The sequence below is a fragment of the Rosa rugosa genome, chromosome 2 (genome assembly GCF_958449725.1).
Source record: "Rosa rugosa chromosome 2, drRosRugo1.1, whole genome shotgun sequence".
Lineage (NCBI taxonomy): Eukaryota > Viridiplantae > Streptophyta > Magnoliopsida > Rosales > Rosaceae > Rosa > Rosa rugosa.
In genome coordinates, this window is record NC_084821.1 from 5,031,525 (window position 1) to 5,052,497 (window position 20,973).

Sequence of the window (20,973 nt, forward strand, 5' to 3'; positions counted from 1 at the left end):
TCAGGTGAAGAGACAAAACTACGTTATGTATGAGCTACCCTTTAAGTAAATAGTAATTATAGTGCAAAACAAGCTCAGGAACAGAATTATAGCAAGGTAAGTTGTTTCCTTGCATCTCTAAGGACAAAGGAAAAAGTTTGTCATAGACAAAGGCCTACAAGCATAATCATGGCACAATTTTTCACTTTATTAACATTTTGACCTTGAATGCCTGTGTGCACGTTTTGGACCACTCCAGAAACCAGCCTATCCAACTTGTATTTTGAAGCAGAGCCTACCGAAAACTATTTACGATTAAGAATCTATGGCTTCTGGAACTCGACCTCTAACATCAGATGCAATGAATAGTCATCCTCCAAAGGTGGAGGGTCTAACAAGTTCATCTCTCAACCTCTGTGTTCTGTTTTTATTTTTCTATCAGCATTACATATACTAAACTAATATAGTGATTGACGTGCCATTGCTCAAACGCAGCACCATCTTATCACATTTCTTGCTTTCAAATTTCAGGACTAAAGTGATCAACAGCCTCTGTTTTAGCACTTATAGTTTATCTATTTCAGGAAACTGGCCATGCAATTGCCATTTACAGAACTTCGAACGGCCTGCTATCCTTAGTCTTTCCTACCAACTGGACAAGGCATGCTTGCGACATGACTGATGCTTCTAACTATAGGAGAGAAGTTTGACATGCACAATGCACACAGAACTTAAAGTTCAATCCGAATATCCTACAATTCTAGATAATGCCTAGTTAGCTAGTAAGATCAATATTCTGAAATGTATATTCTTACCACAAACATAAATAAAATTAAAGAATTTCTTCAACTCAGTTACTACGACATCAATACTCAATAAGCTAAGCTAGAGTGGGGCAACAAAACATAAGAGCAAAAAGTAAATGACATGTACCACATATGGAGGTTTCTGTACAATGCTACTCAGTGGAGGAACTTGGTTCATATGGGGTGGGGCGGCTGCCATATGCGCTGCTACAACAGCAAGTTCTGAAACCAAACCATTCACCCCCTCCACCTGCTCATATAAAGTTTCAAACTATTAGGTACTTATCTAGCTAATAAAAAGTCATCTTGAATGAAATGAAGAATATATTCTCAGCTAAAATAAAAACCACTTCAACCACTTCACAAACCAATCAGCAACTGTCAAAGAAGAATTGTGGTAACCATATAGTATCTTCCAAATAATAGTTTGGCACCATGGTATACAGAGGAGTTCTTTTTTTTTTTTACAAGAGAATATACAATATAAGAAGGGAGCGATGATCAACTGCACAAAAATTACACTTTGCTTTCAGTTCAAAATTTATTCTTAATAAAATAACCAATTAGCCAAAACAACAAAACTCACCTTCACACAAAGTGGAAAGTTCTTGCCCCTTTTATGTTGAACATATCTGAAAGCATAAATCAAATATAGAGGACCTTGTCATTAGAATGAAAGAAAAATTCAGCCATGATAAAGAAAATCAATAATAGTGACACAAAAAAAGAAAAAGAAAAAAACTGAAAACAAGAACATACCTAACAAACATAGCTCAACTTGCCAGACAAAAGCTGAGGATTATCACATGGTTGTAACTGTGTAGATAAAATGCTTTACCTTTCATTTGATCAGGAAGAAACTTAAGCTGCTCCCCAAGCTTGACTGAGAGAGGAAGCCTGAACATAACATAGAAAGGTACTTCATGTTTCATAGGTCATCAGATGTGACTCAAAGCATTTGAGAAGTCACACGAGATAGATAGTCAAAGTCACTAAACATGTTGAGAATTCAACTGAGAATTTAATGTCCTCATAGTTCATTCAAGAAAAAGGTCATGTCCACAGTAGTACCTTTAATGTCCTCAAATTTAAGCAGCCAACTCAAACTAAACAAAGTACTAATAATTTAAGTGAAAATGCCACACTACAAAGAGGGCACACATAGTTTAGCAATTCCAATCTTATCAACATTTATATATAGCGCATATGTCAATGTATTTACCAGAATAACTCAGAAACTAAATATGTTGCGCCCCACCCACAACTACTCTTGCATATTACGCTTAAAACGATTAGGTGTAGAAGATGGCCCCACTCCCATTCCCTAATAATATGCAGCTGCCTATGATTAAGCTTAATTTCGTGGTTAGCACCAATGCTTACTTTATTCAACAAGCTATTATCAGAAAACTGATTGAAGTAATAATATGTCAATATTCCGTCCAACAACAAAACATGATATGCCAATCAGGTAATACTCATACAAATATGCAATGAACTTAGACTAGCATACCAACACGGAGCTGCATGTATATATTATACATTACAGAGGACATGGAGAATTGAAGAGGATCGCTCTACTATTTAAGTATACTATAGATCATAACATCTATGCACAACACAAGGAGAACAAGTACATTACACTAACTATATAAAAGAAAAGAGTTACAAGTACATTGTCAATTCTGCAGATATGTGTAATCATAACTTGAGTCCGATAAGTAGAAAAGAGCAACAAGAGAGGAAAAAAAAAATCAAAATGTATTCAGAAAGAATAAATCTTGAGAGCTTGTTACTCCAGAACAAAAAATCCCTAAAGAGGGAGATCGAGGAAAGCCTGTCACAATTCATGGCCGGGCCTAGAAGGTATTGCACAAAAACTTCCAAACCATAAGAGCCATTACCTACAAATTGAAAAGGAGAGAAGGATTACCCATTCATGCTGAGCAAATTTGCTTTGCTCTGACATTGGATTTGAGCACCATCATTCGGAAGTCGCCGCCCACCACCATTGCTCCTGCAAGTCCACGATCGATGATGCTGCGCTGACAACCTACCCACAATCCATCGCCTCGATTATCACAGCCAACACCAAGGCCACCGCCAGTTCTAACAAAGCAGACCACATCTTTGAAAGGAACGCCGCACTGGTGGCCAGGCCACCATGCCCAATCTTTCGGATCCGGAGTCGCCGCCGCCTCTTCATCGCTAGCCCCACCGCCTCTTCATCGCCAGCCCCACCGCCACAAGAAAAAGTGGCCAAAGCCACCATATCGAGATGCGATGCTCGACCTCGCTCCGGTGAAACCCTCGCCAATCCACCACCACTCGGGGAAGAAGTCCAGCTATACCAGAAGAGACAAATAAAGGAAAAAAGGTCGAAGCCAACCCAGATCCCCAAGAGGAGAATCAGGAAATGTACGTTGGATTTGAGCTCCTTCTATATGCAAAGGCGAGAGAGAGAGAGAGAGAGGAAGGGATGGCTGATAATGTCAGGGTTTGGGTCTGGCGTTTGTTTTGTGAAGATTGGGTTTATTAGTAAGAGGTCGATTGGGTGGGAGATTAGAATTTTAGCCGAAATAAATAGGCGGGTTCTCAAAATATGTGGGGCACTTATTTACGGCACACTCTAAAAGCATGCCGTGAAAGACCAACTAGAAAAGTCTTTTACGGCGTGCTTTGGCACGTATTAAAAGCATGCCGTGAAAGACCAACTAGAAAAGTCTTTTACGGCGTGCTTTGGCACGTATTAAAAGCATGCCGTGAAAGACCAACTAGAAAAAGTCTTTTACGGCGTGTTTTTGCACATATTAAAAGCATGCTGTGAAAGACCAACTAGAAAGTTTTTTACGGCGCGCAATCAAAACACGCCATAAAAGACTAAGCAAGAGGAGTCTTTTACGGCGCTCATTTGGAGCACGCCGTAAAAGGATAACATAGAGGAGTCTTTTACGGCGCGCATTCAAAGCACGCCATAAAAGACTAAGCAAGAAGAGTCTTTTACGGCGCTCATTTGGAGAACGCCGTAAAAAGCTACAGAGAGGAGTCTTTTACGGCGCGCATAATATGCACGCCGTAAATTTTAGGCGGTAAAAGCCCAGATTTCTTGTAGTGGTGGTTTGCTTGAGGACTTGGGAATAATTCAAAATTATGTGGATCTCCATTGTGATAGTCAGAGTGTTATCCATTTAGAAAAGAACCAGGTTACTCATGCTCGCACTAAACATATCAATGTCAAATTTCACAAGATTCGTCAACTAGTGGAGGATGGTGATATAAAGCTCCTGAAAGTTGGAATTGAAGACAACCCTACTGATATGTTGACTAAGCCAGTTCCATTGAGAAAGTTCAAGCATTGCTTGAACTTGATTGGTGTTCGTAACATTTGATTCTCCCTACGGGGATGTCGGAGCGGCAAATTGGTATATGATATTCTACTTGTGATATTATTGTATCAAGTGAAGCCAAGATGGAGATTGTTGGTGATTAACTTTCACTTGATAGCTGCATGTGCTAGGCTAATAGAGTTGGCAGCCAAGATTGGATGACCCATGTGAGCATGTGCTAGGCTAATAGCACAATTGTAGACATGCATATATTCCTTTGAAATTGGCAGCCGAAAGAGTTGAAAATCAGAAGCACAGAGAAACAAAAAGGTAGAGAAAAAGGTGGCAGTTTTTTTTTTTTTTGGGTCAAATAGTTCATTCATTAACAAAACAACTACAAATGTAGAAGTAGATGTACATAAGGAAGCAAAGGTCCTAGACCCAGAAGCCCAATAGACAAAAGCTTAATTAACCTACATCCAACAGAAAATAACACACCGAGGCCCAAAAGCCCAACAAAAAAAAAAAACCCCTAGATCTAGAATCACAAAGCACTACCTCCAGGAGACCAGCCGCCATGGCTGCTGACCTCCAAGTTGCAGAGGGAGTAACATCAGCCAACGCTTTACTTCCGGATGCCAAGAGTTTGTCCACCATCATTCTCCATACCCGAACAGTCTGCCAAAGAAGGATAAAGGTACCAAAAGACGTAAGATCGGCCGTGGTGGTGGTGGAGATCACCGAGCAACACAATGCCACTGGTCCGGCAACATCCACAAGCATCGGTGGAGTATCGGTTCGGCAGCTATTCTCAGGTGTAGAGTTCGGTATATAAACCCAGGTCGAGCACAAGTGTGAGGGCAGAATTGTGGAAAAAGAAGAAGATGGGATAGAGAATGAAAGGGGGAGTTGTGTGAGGATGAGAGAAGTGAAAGTAGATATGGGCATTTGGAGATGAATTGGGTTAGAGAGAAAAAGGTGCCAGTTGAGAAGACTTTAAAAAAAAAAAAAAAAAAAAAAAAAAAAAAACCACACCCACGGCAGTTTTTCTATTCCCTCCTACAAGGCATATGAAAGCTATCGTTGAATACTTAGAGCCTTTTTTCTCTCTTTGTTGGTGACTTAGCAACTCCATAATTGAAGCTTCTTAAGTTTAGGTGTTGGTGTTGCTATGTATTGTATATGAGAATTAAGAATTCTTCTTCTTCTCTATTTGAATCAAAAAGAGAGTTAATAAGTTTGGGTGTATTGGGGATTTGGGTAGAGAGAGTTATTCATAAACTCTAGTTGTATGTTTCTCCAAATTGATCATAGTGGAATATCTAGTAGAAAAGAATACTTCAATTCAGGATTAATTCGATAATTCTATTCATCCCACAATGAGGGTATATATACAAGTACCAAAGAGTAGTCTAACTCTAATAGGAAACAATCTTTCCATAATTACAGGATATAATAATTAAATAAAATTCTAATTACATACAGATTTACAGCGATTCTACACTCCCCCTCAAGTTGGTGCATAGATGTCTATCATGCCCAACTTGTCAACTGAGCTGTCAAATACCTTCTTGGACACTCCTTTAGTAAGAACATCAGCTAATTGCTCCTCTGAGTTTACAAATGGAAAGCGAATAACCTTTCTGTCAAGATTTTCTTTAATAAAATGACGGTCAATCTCCACATGCTTTGTTCTATCATGCTGAACTGGATTATGTGCAATCTCAATGGCAGCTGTATTATCACAATGCAAATCCATAGGCTTTTTAAGCTTGTAACCCAGGTCTTTCAAGACATTACGAATCCACAACATTTCACAGACTCCGTGTGCCATACCTCGGAACTCAGCTTCTGCACTTGATCTGGCAACAACTTTCTGCTTTTTGCTACGCCAAGTGACAAGGTTCCCTCCAACAAAAGTGAAGTACCCAGATGTAGAACGTCTGTCAGTTTTATCACCAGCCCAATCTGCATCTGTGTACCCAACAACTTCCAATTCATCTTTTTTTTGAAACAATAACCCTTTACCTGGCGCCATCTTCAAGTACTTCAAAATACGAAAGACTGCATCCATATGCTCTTCACTAGGACAATGCATAAATTGACTAACAACACTCACAGCATAAGCAATATCAGGTCTAGTATGTGAAAGATAAATCAACCTTCCTACAAGACGTTGATACCTCCCTTTGTCAGTTGGAACTTGATCAGGATAAATAGCAAGTCTGTGATTCATCTCAATGGGTGTCTCTATTGGTCTACAGTCCAGCATCCCTGTTTCAGCAAGTAAATCAAGGACATACTTCCTTTGTGAAAGCAAAATCCCCTTCTTAGACCTTGCAACTTCAATACCTAGAAAATACTTCAGTTGTCCCAGATCCTTCATTTCAAACTCCTTTGACAGATACTTTTGCAATTCATTCATCTCTTTCGGATCATCCCCTGTAACAATCATGTCATCAACATACACAATAAGAGCTGTAATCTTACCATTCTTGCATTTGATAAACAAGGTATGGTCAGAATTGCTCTGTCTGTACCCAAAGGCTTTCATGGACTTTGAAAATCTTCCAAACCAAGCTCTTGGAGACTGCTTCAGGCCATACAAAGACTTCTTCAATTTACACACCTTGCCAACGTCACTTGGGTAATTCTTAACACTTGGGGGCACATCCATGTACACTTCTTCCTCCAAATTCCCATTAAGAAACGCATTCTTCACATCAAACTGGTGCAAGGGCCAATCTTTGTTTGCTGCAAGTGAGATTAGAATCCGGACAGTATTAATCTTTGCCACAGGTGCAAAAGTCTCCTCATAATCAATCCCATAGCGTTGTGTATATCCTTTGGCAACCAACCTCGCCTTGTATCTATTAATAATTCCATCTGCATTAAGTTTCACAGTAAATACCCAACGACACCCTACAGTCTTCTTTCCAACCGGCATAGGTACGAGCTCCCATGTTGCATTCTTTTGAAGAGCTTCCAATTCTTCATTCATCGCCTTTGTCCATTTTGGATCCGTCAATGCATCCTGCACGTTACTAGGAATAGATACAATAGATAATTGATCAACAACAAGTGCATGTGACCCAGAAATCCTATGGTTAGACATAAAATTAGCTATAGGGTATTTAGCTTTGGCTTTGATATCTAGTTCATATTGTTTCTTAGGAATTCCCTTGGTAACCCTTTGTGATTTCCTAGGTTCGACACTTTCTAACCCAGAAGATTCATTAAAGTTTAGGGGTACCTGAGGAGGATCATTCTGACCGAGATCTTCAGTTGGTGATGCAGAAGGGGGAATATCTTGTGTGTGAGCTTCAGATACGTCTTGATTTTGATTCAAACTATCCAGAAAAGTCGTCTCTTTTGTCTCAGAATTCACAACACTCTGTTCGGCAGTTACATTTTCTGTTTCGGAATTCACAACACTCTGTTCGGCAGTCGCATTTTCTGTTTCGGAATTCGTAACACTTAGTTCGGCAGTCGCATTGTCTATTTCGGAATTCACAATGCTCTGTTCGGCAACTGCATTTTCTGTTTCTAAATTTCTACCCTCAAATGTATCCTCCAAATTTTCCAAGTCTTCAAAGACATCAAAATCAATAATAGAACGAGGATTCCCTTCACAACCTCTCTCCCCCTGAAGGGAAGACTGAGAAGCTCCCCCTGAGTAATAAGGCTCGGATTCACGAAAAGCAACATCAAGAGAGACATGTATAGTGTCAGTAAGGGGATCATAACATCGATAACCCTTCTGGAAGTCAGCATAACCAACAAAGATACACTTACGGGCACGGGGATCAAGCTTGCTGCATTGAGGCTTGGGAATATGAACATAGGCTGTGCATCCAAACACCCGGGGCTCCAAATTAGGCATAGAAGGGATGGTGAAAAGTGTATGAAGCTTCTGATGAGGATTCTGAAACTCAATCACCCGTGAAGGAGTACGGTTGATAAGATATGCTGCTGATTTTACTGCTTCTCCCCAATAGGACCGAGGTACATTCATGCCAAATAAGGAAGCACGAACAACTTCCATCAACTGCCTGCATGTTCTTCCGTTCTGCTAAACCATTCTGTTGAGGAGTATAAGAATCGGAGGTTTGATGACGAATTCCATGTGACCGGCAAAACTCAATCATAGGGCCATTCACAAACTCTCCACCATTGTCAGACTGAAACACTCTGATGGATTGTTGATACTGAGTTGCCACCATTTTGTGAAATTCAGTAAACATTCCAAATACATCACTCTTATTCTTCAGTAATGACACCCATGTCATGCGAGTGCAATCATCAATAAACGTTACAAAATACCGAGCTCCAGAAAGAGAAGGAATTTTCGCAGGACCCCAGACATCGGAGTGAATCTTCATAAAAGGAACAGGACTTTTATTAAGACTTGGTGAATATGAAATACGGTGACTCTTGGCCAGTTCACAGATGTCACAGTGGAAATCCAAATCACTAACAACTGAAAACAATTGAGGTTGCAGCTTCTTAAGATAACGAAAGGATAAATGACCTAAACGGCGATGTCATAACCATACAGCTTCCTTCGCATTCTCTACCCCGTTGATATGATTAGCTTGTCCCAAAAGATGCTTCTGTTTCTTTCCAGTCTCTGTCAGATCCAGATAGTATAATTTCCCCCTTCTAACACCATAACCAAGAATCCGTCGAGTCAGAATGTCCTGAAACACACAGAAAGACGGATAGAAGGTCACAATACATGCAAGAGCTAAAATAACTTGACCAACAGACAGGAGCTTATAAGCTAGTGATGGAACAACTAAGACAGATTCAAGGGTTAAGGTATCAGATAAAGCAATAGAACCTTCTCCGGTGACCAGAGTTGGAGTACCATCAGCAGTAGAGACAACGTCTTGAGGGGAACGTCTAAGGTTTTTCACAAGACTTGGGTCATTGGTCATATGGTCAGATGCACCTGTATCAATTATCCATGTACTATTAAAAGTAACCTTACCCTTCATACCTGACTGCGCTACATTAGCGGAGGCATTGTCTAGGTAAACTTCCTCTTTAGTAGCAATAGCGGCCTTGCCCATATTCTTTCGCGGTTTCTTGGTGAAGTCCCACCAATCAGGGTAACCAATCACTTCATAGCACCGCTCCTTGCTATGACCTAATTCCCCACAGATAATGCACCTTTTGTTTGCATATGGATTTGGTTTACCTAGAGGACGGTGTGGAGAAGGTCCTGAGAAGCCTGGAGGACCCTGTATGCGTTGAGCCATAACAGAAAATTTGGTAGTCACCGAATGCCCCATAGCCTGTTTCTCTGATTGCATCATTGAGGAATTCATGATTTTCGCAGGATTGGATTTTCAAGGGTTTCAAGATGGATATGAATGGTTGAAAAACAAAGTTTTTTTTTTTTTTTTTTCGAAAAAAGGTAGGTGATGGTGGTTTGAAATTCAGGAGGGTTTGATTTCAACGGTGGTGGTACGCAGCGGTTTGTGGTGTTCTTTGGGATTCAGGATTCAGGATTCAAAGGATGCAGCGCAAGTTCAAAGGATTGAACCTGCTCTGATATCAAGTAGAAATTGAAGTATTCTTTCAGGGTTAATTCGATAATTCTATTCATCCCACAATGAGGGTATATATACAAGTACCAAAGAGTAGTCTAACTCTAATAGGAAACAATCTTTCCATAATTACAGGATATCCTAATTAAATAAAATCCTAATTACATACAGATTTACAGCGATTCTACATATCTTGCCGGCTCCAAAAGTGGATGTAGCTCAATCACATCGATTGAGTGAACCACTATAAATCTTGGTGTTCTTTGTGGTTTGTTTATTGGTTGCTTTCTCTTACTTTATTTGTTACTCTAGAATTCATATCAATACCTTTTTTGTTATGCTTCCGCACAACACGTACATAGCCTGCAGAAGATCCAATCCATTCTTCAGTGCTAGGAGTTCAATGTGCATGGGAGAACTGACGAAGGTCATTCTATGAGAGAATCCAACAATGAAGTGACCTTGAGCATTTCTTATAACCCCTCCTGTACCCCCGTACTGAATAGAATGAAGAAACGCCCCGTCCACATTAATCTTGAGGACGTCGTCCACAGGAGCAGACCACTGCTTCTGGACTCTGTGGCGTCCTCGATCAGTAGTCTCAAGAGCCTGATTGGCTTGTAAAAATTCCTCGTACCATGCCATATATAGCAGTAGCCACTATATTTGAACTGGTTTGACAGCGATCTCTCCACAACTTATCATTCCTGTTTCTCCAAATACTCCAAAGTAACACAAGCAATTTATCAAAACAATCAGATCCTAAAGAGGTGGCTCATTCCAAGACCCAATCTTTCCAGGATAAAGAAGAGGAGGGAATAGAGAACGGAGGAGCCCCAATAATATCTATAGTCCGATTGCACTGACAGAACAAATGTTCCACGTACAGTTTCCACATCTCTAGAACAAATAACACATTGCAACTCACCTGAGTATCCTTTTGTAGTCAAGGCAGCACGAGTAGGGAGGAGATTATGCAATACTCTCCACCCAAAATGGCCACTTTACTGGGTACGTACTTTGGCCTTCCACAAGGCTTTCCAAACAGGTCCATACGGATCACCAGTAGAAGTAGGAGCAAACAAGTTACTCATAGAAAAATCACGTGCTACTGTGTATGCTGATTTCACTGAGAAGTGGCACTTTTTGTGAAGCTTCCATGCAACTCGATCACTGCCATAACGTCGACTAAGTGGAATAAAAAGAACATGAGCCGCCACATATGTAATTAATGTACTGTTGATTAATCATAATATTGATTAACAGTTCATTAATTACAACCGTTTCCTTAATTTAATTAAAGAATTTCTAGGCAAGCGATGATCAATTTGATCAATATTGGTTACTCTACGTTCAATTCTACCTTATAATTACATCAAGTCTAATTGAGCTTTTTAAGCTTTGAGCATTCCACAATTCACATTTTGTATATGTCAAATCCTCTAAAAATTTATTAGCATTATTGTAAACAAAATAACTTATGGAACAAAAGGTTCTCTCTGTATATCAAAGACTCAAAGAGTGAACTTTATGCCACACACTGTACTCAACGTTATGATGACCAGTTGACCACATAAGCAGAGCCACAAGGCTTATATTTAAGCATTTCGTTAAGTGAGTGGAGTCTTCTCCGGGTGGAATATGGTTGTCTTGGTAATTTGTGCGTATCTCATTTTGTTTAGTTGGTAATCTCGGCATTTAGTTGAGGTATCTTTCTATGGTTATAGAATATAGATACCTCGTAGCTAGATTAGCATTTTAGCTTCGACTCTTATGATCATGCATCTTTCGGAGTCTATAAGTGCTTCTCTAGCTGTGTTAGAAAATGTGATTGAGACTCTTTTTATCGCCCCCTTTGGAGTTGGATCGTTGTTGTTTTTCAATTACCAGTCATACATTAATCATTATGAACATTGTCGTTTTTGAAAGCTATAATGTTTATCAGGTACTACTAGCAAATGGACTCTTATTGTTCTCTTTGTAACTATTTGGTTGAAATAAAGACATACAAGGAAGAGAGAGAAGAAAAAAAATGATGTACACATGCTTTCACAAAGTTATTACACAATAGGATTATTGACTGATCACTCACTTCTATGCTTGATTGAAATCCTGTTTTGTCAATATATCATTCTAGCACTCTCTTATTCTACAATCTATATTTCTGATCAATTCGAGGTGAACAATGCCTATCTGCAAGTCTAATATGCATAACAATCAGAGAAAGAACCCATGATATTTCACAAAATTAAGAACCAAAATATATAATATTCATACCCAATTGCTAGAAAGTGCAAAATCATGGAATCTAAAAGAGGACTCCCCAGCTGTATCTCTCTCAAGCCTCTCTGATAACCGTTCACTCATGACACTTCCACTTTCATCAGCAAGTTCTAATGGTAGAGGTTGTATTTGGTTCTCATTCGGCTGACGAGACAATTGAACCTCAGGCGGTAAAGGTAATGGCATAGTTGGTGGGGAGGCGCCCCTTCTTGTTTGGTTTGTATTTGAAGGAACCACCGTTCTATCCCAGAGAAAAACGTGAATGGACACCGGAATCTTGGCGTGACGGTGCAGTGAGAGCTTCTGGCTGAGTGAAACGGTATCGTAGCATCGAACTGCTCCTGTTGAGGAAACCATCCAAGGAAGCACCTTTTGGTTAGAGACCCTTGACACCACCAGCAGCCTTGATGCATTCATTGCTTCCTTGTACAGATTGCTCAGCCCCGATCGACTTGAAGGTGCATTTTCATCGCCACCAGCCACTGATGAAACGTATATAAACCCCTGCCAATCACAAGGAACTCAGGAATTAATAAGAAAAGCTATCCAACTAGTAAATGCTAAAGGGATCGCATTTTCTGACCACATAATTAGGGACAACAAGGGTCACATAATGTATATGGTACCTCTTCTGTGCGGCTAATGGCAAAACCAAGTTTCACGTCTCCTTCTTGCAATTTGATCTCAACTGGAATTTCTGGACCAAGAGGAGCATACCATAGGCGAACAGCTCGGACTACACCAATGTCAACCCCATGGTAATCTTCAAAACCGTACAAGCTTGCACTTGCAAGATTAGCCAAATCGGATAACGACCCTGCGTTTACAGTTGAAGAAGCTGTCTCACCGGAGATCTGGTATACAACGAAACCACAAACGTATAAATTAGGTAATGAGTCAACTAAGTATATTATGCTTACATCAATTTACCATTTATATATGTACCTTGGTAAGAAGGGACTCGGTCTGGATGTTCATGAAAACAACGGGGACACCAGAGGCCTGGGAGGCATTAAGCCAGACATTTGCCCTAGCAAGGGTGTCATCCAAGTCATTGTAGCGAGAAGCTGCGCGATCTGAAGCCTTTGGAAGAAACAGTACTGATAGAAAGCTACTAGAATAGGGGATTGGTAGCAACTCCTGCATCTTCCTTTCCCAAGGATATGAAACATATCCATCTTGAAGTTTAGTCCTGGTTAGTGCACTAACCATCCGGGCGTTCCTTGAAGCTGCAAATTATTTGTTGAGTTCACGCATGCAATGTGAAGTGTTATGATCACCTTATTTGTAGAGCAATCTGAAGGGTACCAGCAAAGCAATTTACAGTAAACAAAACACAATGACACACCCGAGGCACAACCACAAAAATATTATATATCCATCCCAACATTTAGTCATCAATTAATTTGTTAAGAGCAGCCATGCCATGTACATAGTGGCAGTGGCGGATCCAGAAAAGTTTCTTAGGTAAGGCAAGATTCAAGGCAAACAAGAAAAACCCAGCCTAGGTAAGGCAAGATTCATCTGGTTTTGCCCTTTTCTGCTATGTTTTAGGTAGCTTCCTTCAGCCAGCATATATAAATCAAGGTAAAAAAGAAAAACTCAGTCTAGGCAAGTGCCCAAGCTAACCTATATGTGGCTCCGCCCCTAGGTAAATAAATTAATAATGTCACACTCCAACCACATCTTCACATGACACTAGTATCCGATGATTCTCAGACTTTAATCCTAAATAATTAAATTCACTAACCCTATAACTCCAAACATGGAATCAAACTCTTGACCTCTAACATTTGTTTTTTTCCAATTTCTCTCTACTCTTTTTCAACCACAGTATAGAAATGGATTCCACTACTATTTTCATTGATAACCATTCTCATTCTATTCCACCAACTTCTCCTACAACTAAAACTAATAATACACTCAAGACCTTGAAATTAGTGTGAAAATGGATGAAGACTTGAATTTAAAGATAAGATAGATCTAAGATTAGATCTTCATCTCCTCCAATATAACAAAATCATGCAAAAATTACTCCAATTCTCCAAACCAAATAAATTATATATGCAAGAATTAAAGGTTGAAGACTTCCAATGAAGCTGGCTAGCACCTTTAGCCAATTTCCATTTTCAACAAATTAAACAGGAAGTCATGAATGTCACATGGGGGCTACTGGGGGCAGCTTAAAAGGTGTTATTGGTTTCATACAACAAACACATTGCTTGGAAATATTGGCCAGAAACAAAAAAGTACTCTCACATAGTACCAAGCTACGGTTCAACCAACTCATAATTGACATGCTACTTGCCAACCAGGGCATTTCTTAATCTGGACACCTGTAAGAGTATGACCTGACCATAGACGCAGAAGAAACAGTAGAGAATGCACATAAACAGTCGTCAACGTTAAAGTCAACGTCATCAGGTTAATGATCGAGTCGTGTTCGTCTCTTACCTTGTAGTTCAAAGCAGTCGGCTTCCGTACGGTCGCAGAACCCGACGGCGTAGTTCGGGTCCGTAATGGACCGAAGCATGTACACCTTTTTTCCGGCGGAGTCATTGGGGACAATACAAGCCTGCAACTCGGTGAAGTCGTCTCGGCCGCGCCGGACTCTGACCTGGATCGACGTGTCCTTGGCCTTGAAGGAAGCGTGTAGAATCTTCTGGACGCCGCTCCTGCCGTTCTTGAACGGCGCCTTGACGGTGACGGAGGTGCCGATACGGAGCTCCTCGACTATGTCTCCGGTCTGGAGCATGTCGTCGGTCCACTCGTCGGCTTTATTGGTTCCCTTGAGGCACTCGATGGAGAGAACCACAGGGGATTTCGGCTCTCGCGTCGGTGAGTCGGAGCTCGGTTGTGCTCGGTCCATGGTCATTTAATTTGAACTACGCTGCGTTCCAGTCTCGTGTTGTTATATATGGAACATGAAATGGACACAGAGAAAGAGAGAAAAAAGGCGAGGGGGATGGTTTGGTTTGATAGGCGAAGCAATAAAGTCAATGAAATCGAAGGGCGGGTTTTGGAGTTTGGTTCACATCAGACATACACGCTTAGTTTCTACGAATTTCCTTCCTCTAGTTATATCATACATAATTATAGATTCATATGGTATATGATATAATATATAGGTATATATGGTTATAGAATTAATTAGATGATGGCATTAAGTGACTACATCTTAATTATGAGTATTCAACTACTTCTAGCTTAATGATGCTTTTGTTGAAACTGCGTGCTATATTCCTTCGGCGTGCACTCACTCTCTCTCTTATTTGAAGAGAAAGGTTGTACGTACTGTTCATTTTCTTAATAATTCTTTAGCTATAAGTTCTATTCTTATCAGCTAAAGATGATGGTAGTTGTTATTGTTGTTAGGGCAAGTTCACCCGTTGGGTCACCAGGTCACCCACTATTCACTACTTTTTAGTGTTAATTTCGTGCCCTGGATCACTAGCACAGTGTATTTCGTGCCCTGGGTCACGAGCACAGTGTATTTCGTGACCCAGAGAATGAAAATATACACTAAAAAGCAGTGAATAGTAGGTGACCCGGTGACCCAACGGGTGAACTTGCTCTTATTGCGGCCGGTAGCAGTTGAACTCAAAACGAGATATTTCACAATTTTCCAAAGGCATAAGACAATTAATGTGTTAGAAACTAAAATTAGTGAGGTCTTTAGTTTTTTTTTTTTTTTTCCCTCCCTCCATGATCCACATGTTGACAGTAAATTCAAACTAACAGTGTGATCAACAAGCAATGATAACAACTCACTATTTGATGTGTTTTGCTGGATTGCCAAAACATGATGTAAGTCCTACTCGGAAAAAAAAAAATGATGTGAGTTTTTAATAATTTATTTGTTAGGTCTCTAAAAGATCATTCGTGCGAAAAAGAAAAATCAACAAGAGTGAAAATTATTTAGCGATCAATACTCGATTAGGTCATCATTTACGATGGCAACACTACAAGAAAAGTAGTCTACCACAACATCACAATAACAACATGCTCTAAATGTTCGTTGTTACTTACAGTATTCGACAACGAGCAAATAATGTGCGTTGTAGTAAATCATTTAATACCACACGCGTCATTTGCACGTTGTTAATTTGGTTATCAACAATCTACTTTGTGTGTTGTTATCTGCAAGTTGTCAATTAAGTTATCAACAAGCAGGTGTGCACGTTGTTGAAAATTTTTCAGAATGACAACATGTGGCGAACGCTGTCAAAACTTTGAGATAAAAAAAAAAAAATTGGTGAGGGGAGCTGTCCGTTTTATTCTAAATTTTAGGAGAAATTTGAAATTTGGTTGACCTACCTTTTACAAAGCCACTAAACGCCCTAGTCGAAGCCAAAACTCATTTCCCGCCACCAAAAGCTCTCGCCTCAGTCGACGGTGACCTTCATAATGTTCGACGGGCTCGGAGCCACCTAGTCGTTTCAGACTTCAAGCAGTCCTTCCCTCCCGCCATCAACTCGTCTCCAGGTACCAATCGCTCTTCATTCTCAGTTTTCAATTTCAAATTCTCTCAAAAGCTCAGATCTCTCTCTCTCTCTCTCTCTCTCACTCGCAGCGTCTCTCAGCTCAGCTCAGCTTCTCTGTCTTTGGTTCCCTTCTGAAGCTCAAGCTCAAGCTCTTTCTCAAGATCAGCTCCCTTCGATTCCTGCAATGCTTCTCCGATTCTGATTACAGGTACTTTTTTTTGACTTATTGTTCGTTCATGGTAGTGTTTGGTTCGAAAATTTTCGGAAATTCCACATAGCCATATACTCAATTGAATGGGAAATTGAGTATATGGCTTTGTGGAATTGAATGGGCAATTGAGTATATGGCTTTGTGGAATTGAATGGGCTTCTCTTATTGTATCTGCAATTGATTAAGAAAGTTTAGTTAGCTGCAATCTATGACTAGTTTTCTGCATTTTGAGAAAATAGGTAGAGTAGAATAGCACGGAATTTTGACATTTATAGTTCTGCAAATTGTTTAGTTTCAAAAATATATGAGGCAAATTGGAATAGGCTAAGTTTAGTGTGAGAATTTGCCTTTAGCTTCTCCTTTCGATTCAATTCATTGTTTAGTGAGGACTGCAATTTCTGCTTGTAGGGTCAAGAGGGGGAAGAACACGGTGGCTTTAACAAAGTAGCATTTTAATCTTTCATTGATTCTTAAAAGCCAGAAGAATTAAACATGAAGTTGAAACTGGACATGAATTTAGCTATCCGAAACCATAACTTGGACCTAGGCTGCAATTGCATTACCTGCACCACTTTGCTATAATGACTAAATCTGTTTTGGTTTCTCACCCGGCTCATGCTTCTTGGTATATCTTAATATCTTAAGATTAGTTACTCTTGATTTGTCATTCCTTCCTTTGATCTTCATCCGCAGGTGTGGTCCTTGAATGATTATAGCTCCAAAATATATAGAATTGTCACAGAAATATCACGATATTATATTCTTGAAGCTTGATCGTGACCAAGAAAATAAGGTTTGTCATCTGTCATGTTGAAATTTTCTTTGACATCATTATTTTTGTCAGGTGCCAGTGCTCTTATCTTATGTTTATTTTGATTATTGTTAGCAGCCATTTGTCTCAGTGCTATTTGTCTACTACAGTCTACTGAACAATCTAATGCTCTTGAGTTGATTAATTTGTTTTTTCCTTCCGAGCTTCATTCTTTTCTCAGTGTAGGTACTCATTCACTGCACTTTTTTTTTATCCTGTTTTTCATCTATGATGAGATTTTTTTATAGTCTACATATATCGACTTATTATCCTTTTTTTCTTTCTCTTTTCATTCGTGCAATTTTACAATCCATTTTATTTCTTTATCAAAAGCAACCAAAGTGCCATACACTACAACAAGTAAATAAAGATACAATAAATCCCACAGCAAACTGCTGATACTATCTAGCAAAGGCGATCAGACTATCATTCCAATTAAACTGTCAAGGCTTTTTCTAAATTCCGTCAGTTTATCTTGAGTTTCTCCTTCCTCATTTTTCAGTGATTCTGATGTATTAATGAAAGATTGTTTGCATTTATCTCCCTTTGCAACATTTATGAAAAAACAAGGCATCTGGTTTTCTTGACACATATGGTATCACATCTCACTTCTCACTTGTATGGGCGTAAATGTTATAATGGGAGTTATGTCTCATGCTCGTTTAGGATGAGAGTTTAGAATTTTATAATCAATAAAATAAGTGAGGCAAAACTTGCAAAGGATCTCTGAATTGAGGTAAGCATCTCTTGGATTAAACCTTCTGTCTCAACCTTCTGTGATGCCTTAAGTTGCCTGGTTGTGGATTTTCCTACCAAGAAACGTGCAATTGACAAGGTCAAGCCAGCAAATGTGAAATCTCAGATAGAATGGGACAACTTTGTGAAATACAAACTTGGTCCTGAGTTTCGGGTAAATTTCTCCTTCTATTAAATGCTTTTTGGACACATGGTATTGCATCATTCATGATCTGTTACAGAACTTCTATTAAGAGGCCACTCAGGAGGTACAAATCTGCTCTTGAAACTTGAATGCATTATTACTCTTCGGATTCTGAAACAAAACACAGAAACTGCCAATTATCTAGAACGATTCTATACCACCTCTTGCAATTGAATTCATTTGTACACTTCATCTCAAAAGCTCCTGTATTCTCGACTGCAAATAGCCATTGACATCTTCTGCTACATAATTGTGTATGACATTGTAGTTTACTATTAAAATATGACTTATATTGTTTAGGGGATCAAGTTATTGATCTGATAGTAGTTGGTACGTGGTATACAAAATTATGTATTAAACATGAGTGGGCGGAATAGTCTGGTATTCGATATGCCTTCATACCATCTTCAAGTTTTTTTTTTTCCTTTTTTTTTTTATGGGATATCATCTTCAAGTTGGAAATGTGAAACTACTGTGTTTTTGAGTTAAAATAAAAAAAAACGAGTTCTGGTATGCGATGAGTTGTTCAGTTGCAAGACTTACTGCATATGACTATAGGTATTACTTTACTTGTGGACCTGTGGTCATGTTGTGAACTACGAATTAAGATAGATCTGATATGCAGTTTCTGGCTTGTGCTTAACAAATCCATTGGGAATGAAGAAGCATAATCTAATGTGTCTTGAACTAAATTCAGGGACCTTCTCAACAGAACATAAACTTAGAGAAAATGATAAATGCACATGCAACTACTTCTCAGGTATGTAATCTCTGCTATAATTGGTAAGATTTATGAATTTTAGGTGAAACAAAATTCACCTATTGTCATGCTATAACAAGAGAGGAATTTCTGCTTTGAGGTTCCTGGACAACAATCATTAGTCATTACAGTCTAATTATCATTTTAGAGTAGGGCTATGCTTTGAAGAATAAAATAGAATTGCTCTTGGTAAGCAACTAGGTACTGTACGGTACATGTTCAGTTTTAAGTTTTATCCTCTTAATCTACTGATACAATAGCTATTACTTCCAGAAACTGTGTGAGCAATATTACAGTTAGATGTTTAAACCAATATTTCTCTCTCTTAATTTCTTATATTTGTAGTCACAACAATCAAGTAGACCAATCAATGCTCCAAGCAATGATCTTGAAAATAGAAGATGTGCACTTTTGAATTGGAACAATTATGAAGAAGATGAAGTGGTGGCTGAAGGGAAGATCTCTTCAACAAATCCAAGTACAAAAGTTCATTGTGTGCCTCTTGGACGAGATTGTTGGAAGGTTTGGGTTGACGTGGTGTTTGATGAGTATCAGACTATGGAAGTGTATAGAGCAACCATGGATGCCAAACAACTTGGTGAAGCTGTAGGAAGCACTCTTGCATGGCCCAAAAGCTCCATTAAAATGCTCCCTTAGTAGTTGAAGTAGCAGGTACATTTTGCTTTACTAGAGAATTTATGTAGGTGAGGGAGTACCATGCATGTTTTGTCAATGCTGATGAACAAAGAATCCAGTACTTTGTCATGCTTGTTTTGTAAAGAACATATGTATAAGAGAATGTGGCACTCCTAATGAAATGTAAATTTTTCATACATGGTTAGTGTGTACTAATATTGGCATGTGAATGAGTTTAAGTAATGGTGAATGTTTAGAGGTACAGGAAAGCATAACCCAGCAAATTGGGTGCAATAGTATGTACTGAAATTTTATAACAACGTATCCATTAATATGACAACGTACCGTGTATGCTGTCTAAAATTTATGACAACGTGCAGAGAATGTTGTTAAAACTTACAACATGCGCTTGAAACGTTATCGAAAATTTATGACAACGTGCATAGCTCATTGTTGAATAATTACAACAACATGCTTCGCCTCTTTTCGACAACGTTCAAAGCTCGATGTTAAGGACTCGGGGACTTTTAATGACTTTGGCATCTACAACATGCGGCAAACGTTGTCAAAAGTTATTGACAACGTGAATTGCATGTTGTTAAATATGTTTTTTCTTGTAGTGCAATTAAGTTCTTTTACAAAATCCTAAACCCTAATGGAAATCTTTCTCCCTCTCACCATTTCCTTTTTGTTTTGGTTCTAAACCTACCCCAATAGCTGATGTTTGACGAGTCTACTTGAGGGGAATTACGGGTGTCGATCACTTAGGCTGCTTGAGCTATTGTACTCGACTATTCAGACACGATCAACCACGAGTCCAAGACTTTTTCAATTGATTATTCAAATTAGAAGTTTCTCAAATAAACCAAACCCAAATGCTACTATTCTGTCGGATTATACATATCATATCAACTTGGCTTAATTAATAACATTATTAATCAACTTGGATTATATATCCAATCCAGACTGCTAAATCTAGGCTTAGTATATTAATAGCCTGATAGGCTAATTAATACATCTTGTATTTTTCACTCAAATCAGCATCATTATTTTAAAAGGGATAAGGCACAGGATAGTGCTCTGGAAATATATATACAATCAATTAACAATATATTAGTGGACCCGACTCACCCGTGAAAAGCAACATTTTAATTGTAAACAATTAAAGTGCCTATGGAAGCT

At 39.1% G+C, this 20,973-nt stretch overlaps 2 protein-coding genes across 3 annotated transcripts; one reads left to right on the plus strand and one right to left on the minus strand.

The window, feature by feature from the left end:
- Positions 1 to 11,685: 11,685 nt before the first annotated feature.
- On the minus strand, positions 11,686 to 15,010 carry LOC133731695 (uncharacterized). The gene is made up of 4 exons (XM_062159093.1): positions 14,404 to 15,010; positions 12,895 to 13,178; positions 12,576 to 12,803; positions 11,686 to 12,453 (listed from the first exon to the last, which is right to left on the minus strand). The coding sequence occupies exons 1-4, from the start codon at positions 14,822 to 14,824 to the stop codon at positions 11,938 to 11,940; spliced, it is 1,449 nt and encodes a 482-aa protein (XP_062015077.1). The 5' UTR covers positions 14,825 to 15,010; the 3' UTR covers positions 11,686 to 11,937.
- Positions 15,011 to 15,921: 911 nt separating this feature from the next.
- On the plus strand, positions 15,922 to 20,408 carry LOC133728226 (uncharacterized). Of its 2 annotated transcripts, none has more exons than XR_009855689.1 (5): positions 15,922 to 16,434; positions 16,523 to 16,641; positions 17,338 to 18,365; positions 19,093 to 19,155; positions 19,501 to 20,408. XR_009855689.1 is itself a non-coding variant. In XM_062155628.1 (5 exons), exons 3-5 carry the CDS (start codon positions 17,351 to 17,353, stop codon positions 19,810 to 19,812), a joined length of 462 nt encoding a protein of 153 aa, XP_062011612.1. In that variant the 5' UTR covers positions 15,922 to 16,434; positions 16,523 to 16,641; positions 17,338 to 17,350; the 3' UTR covers positions 19,813 to 20,408. The 2 variants fall into 2 exon arrangements, 1 of the variants encoding a protein (XP_062011612.1); XM_062155628.1 differs by having other exon boundaries at positions 17,338 to 17,437.
- Positions 20,409 to 20,973: the final 565 nt, after the last annotated feature.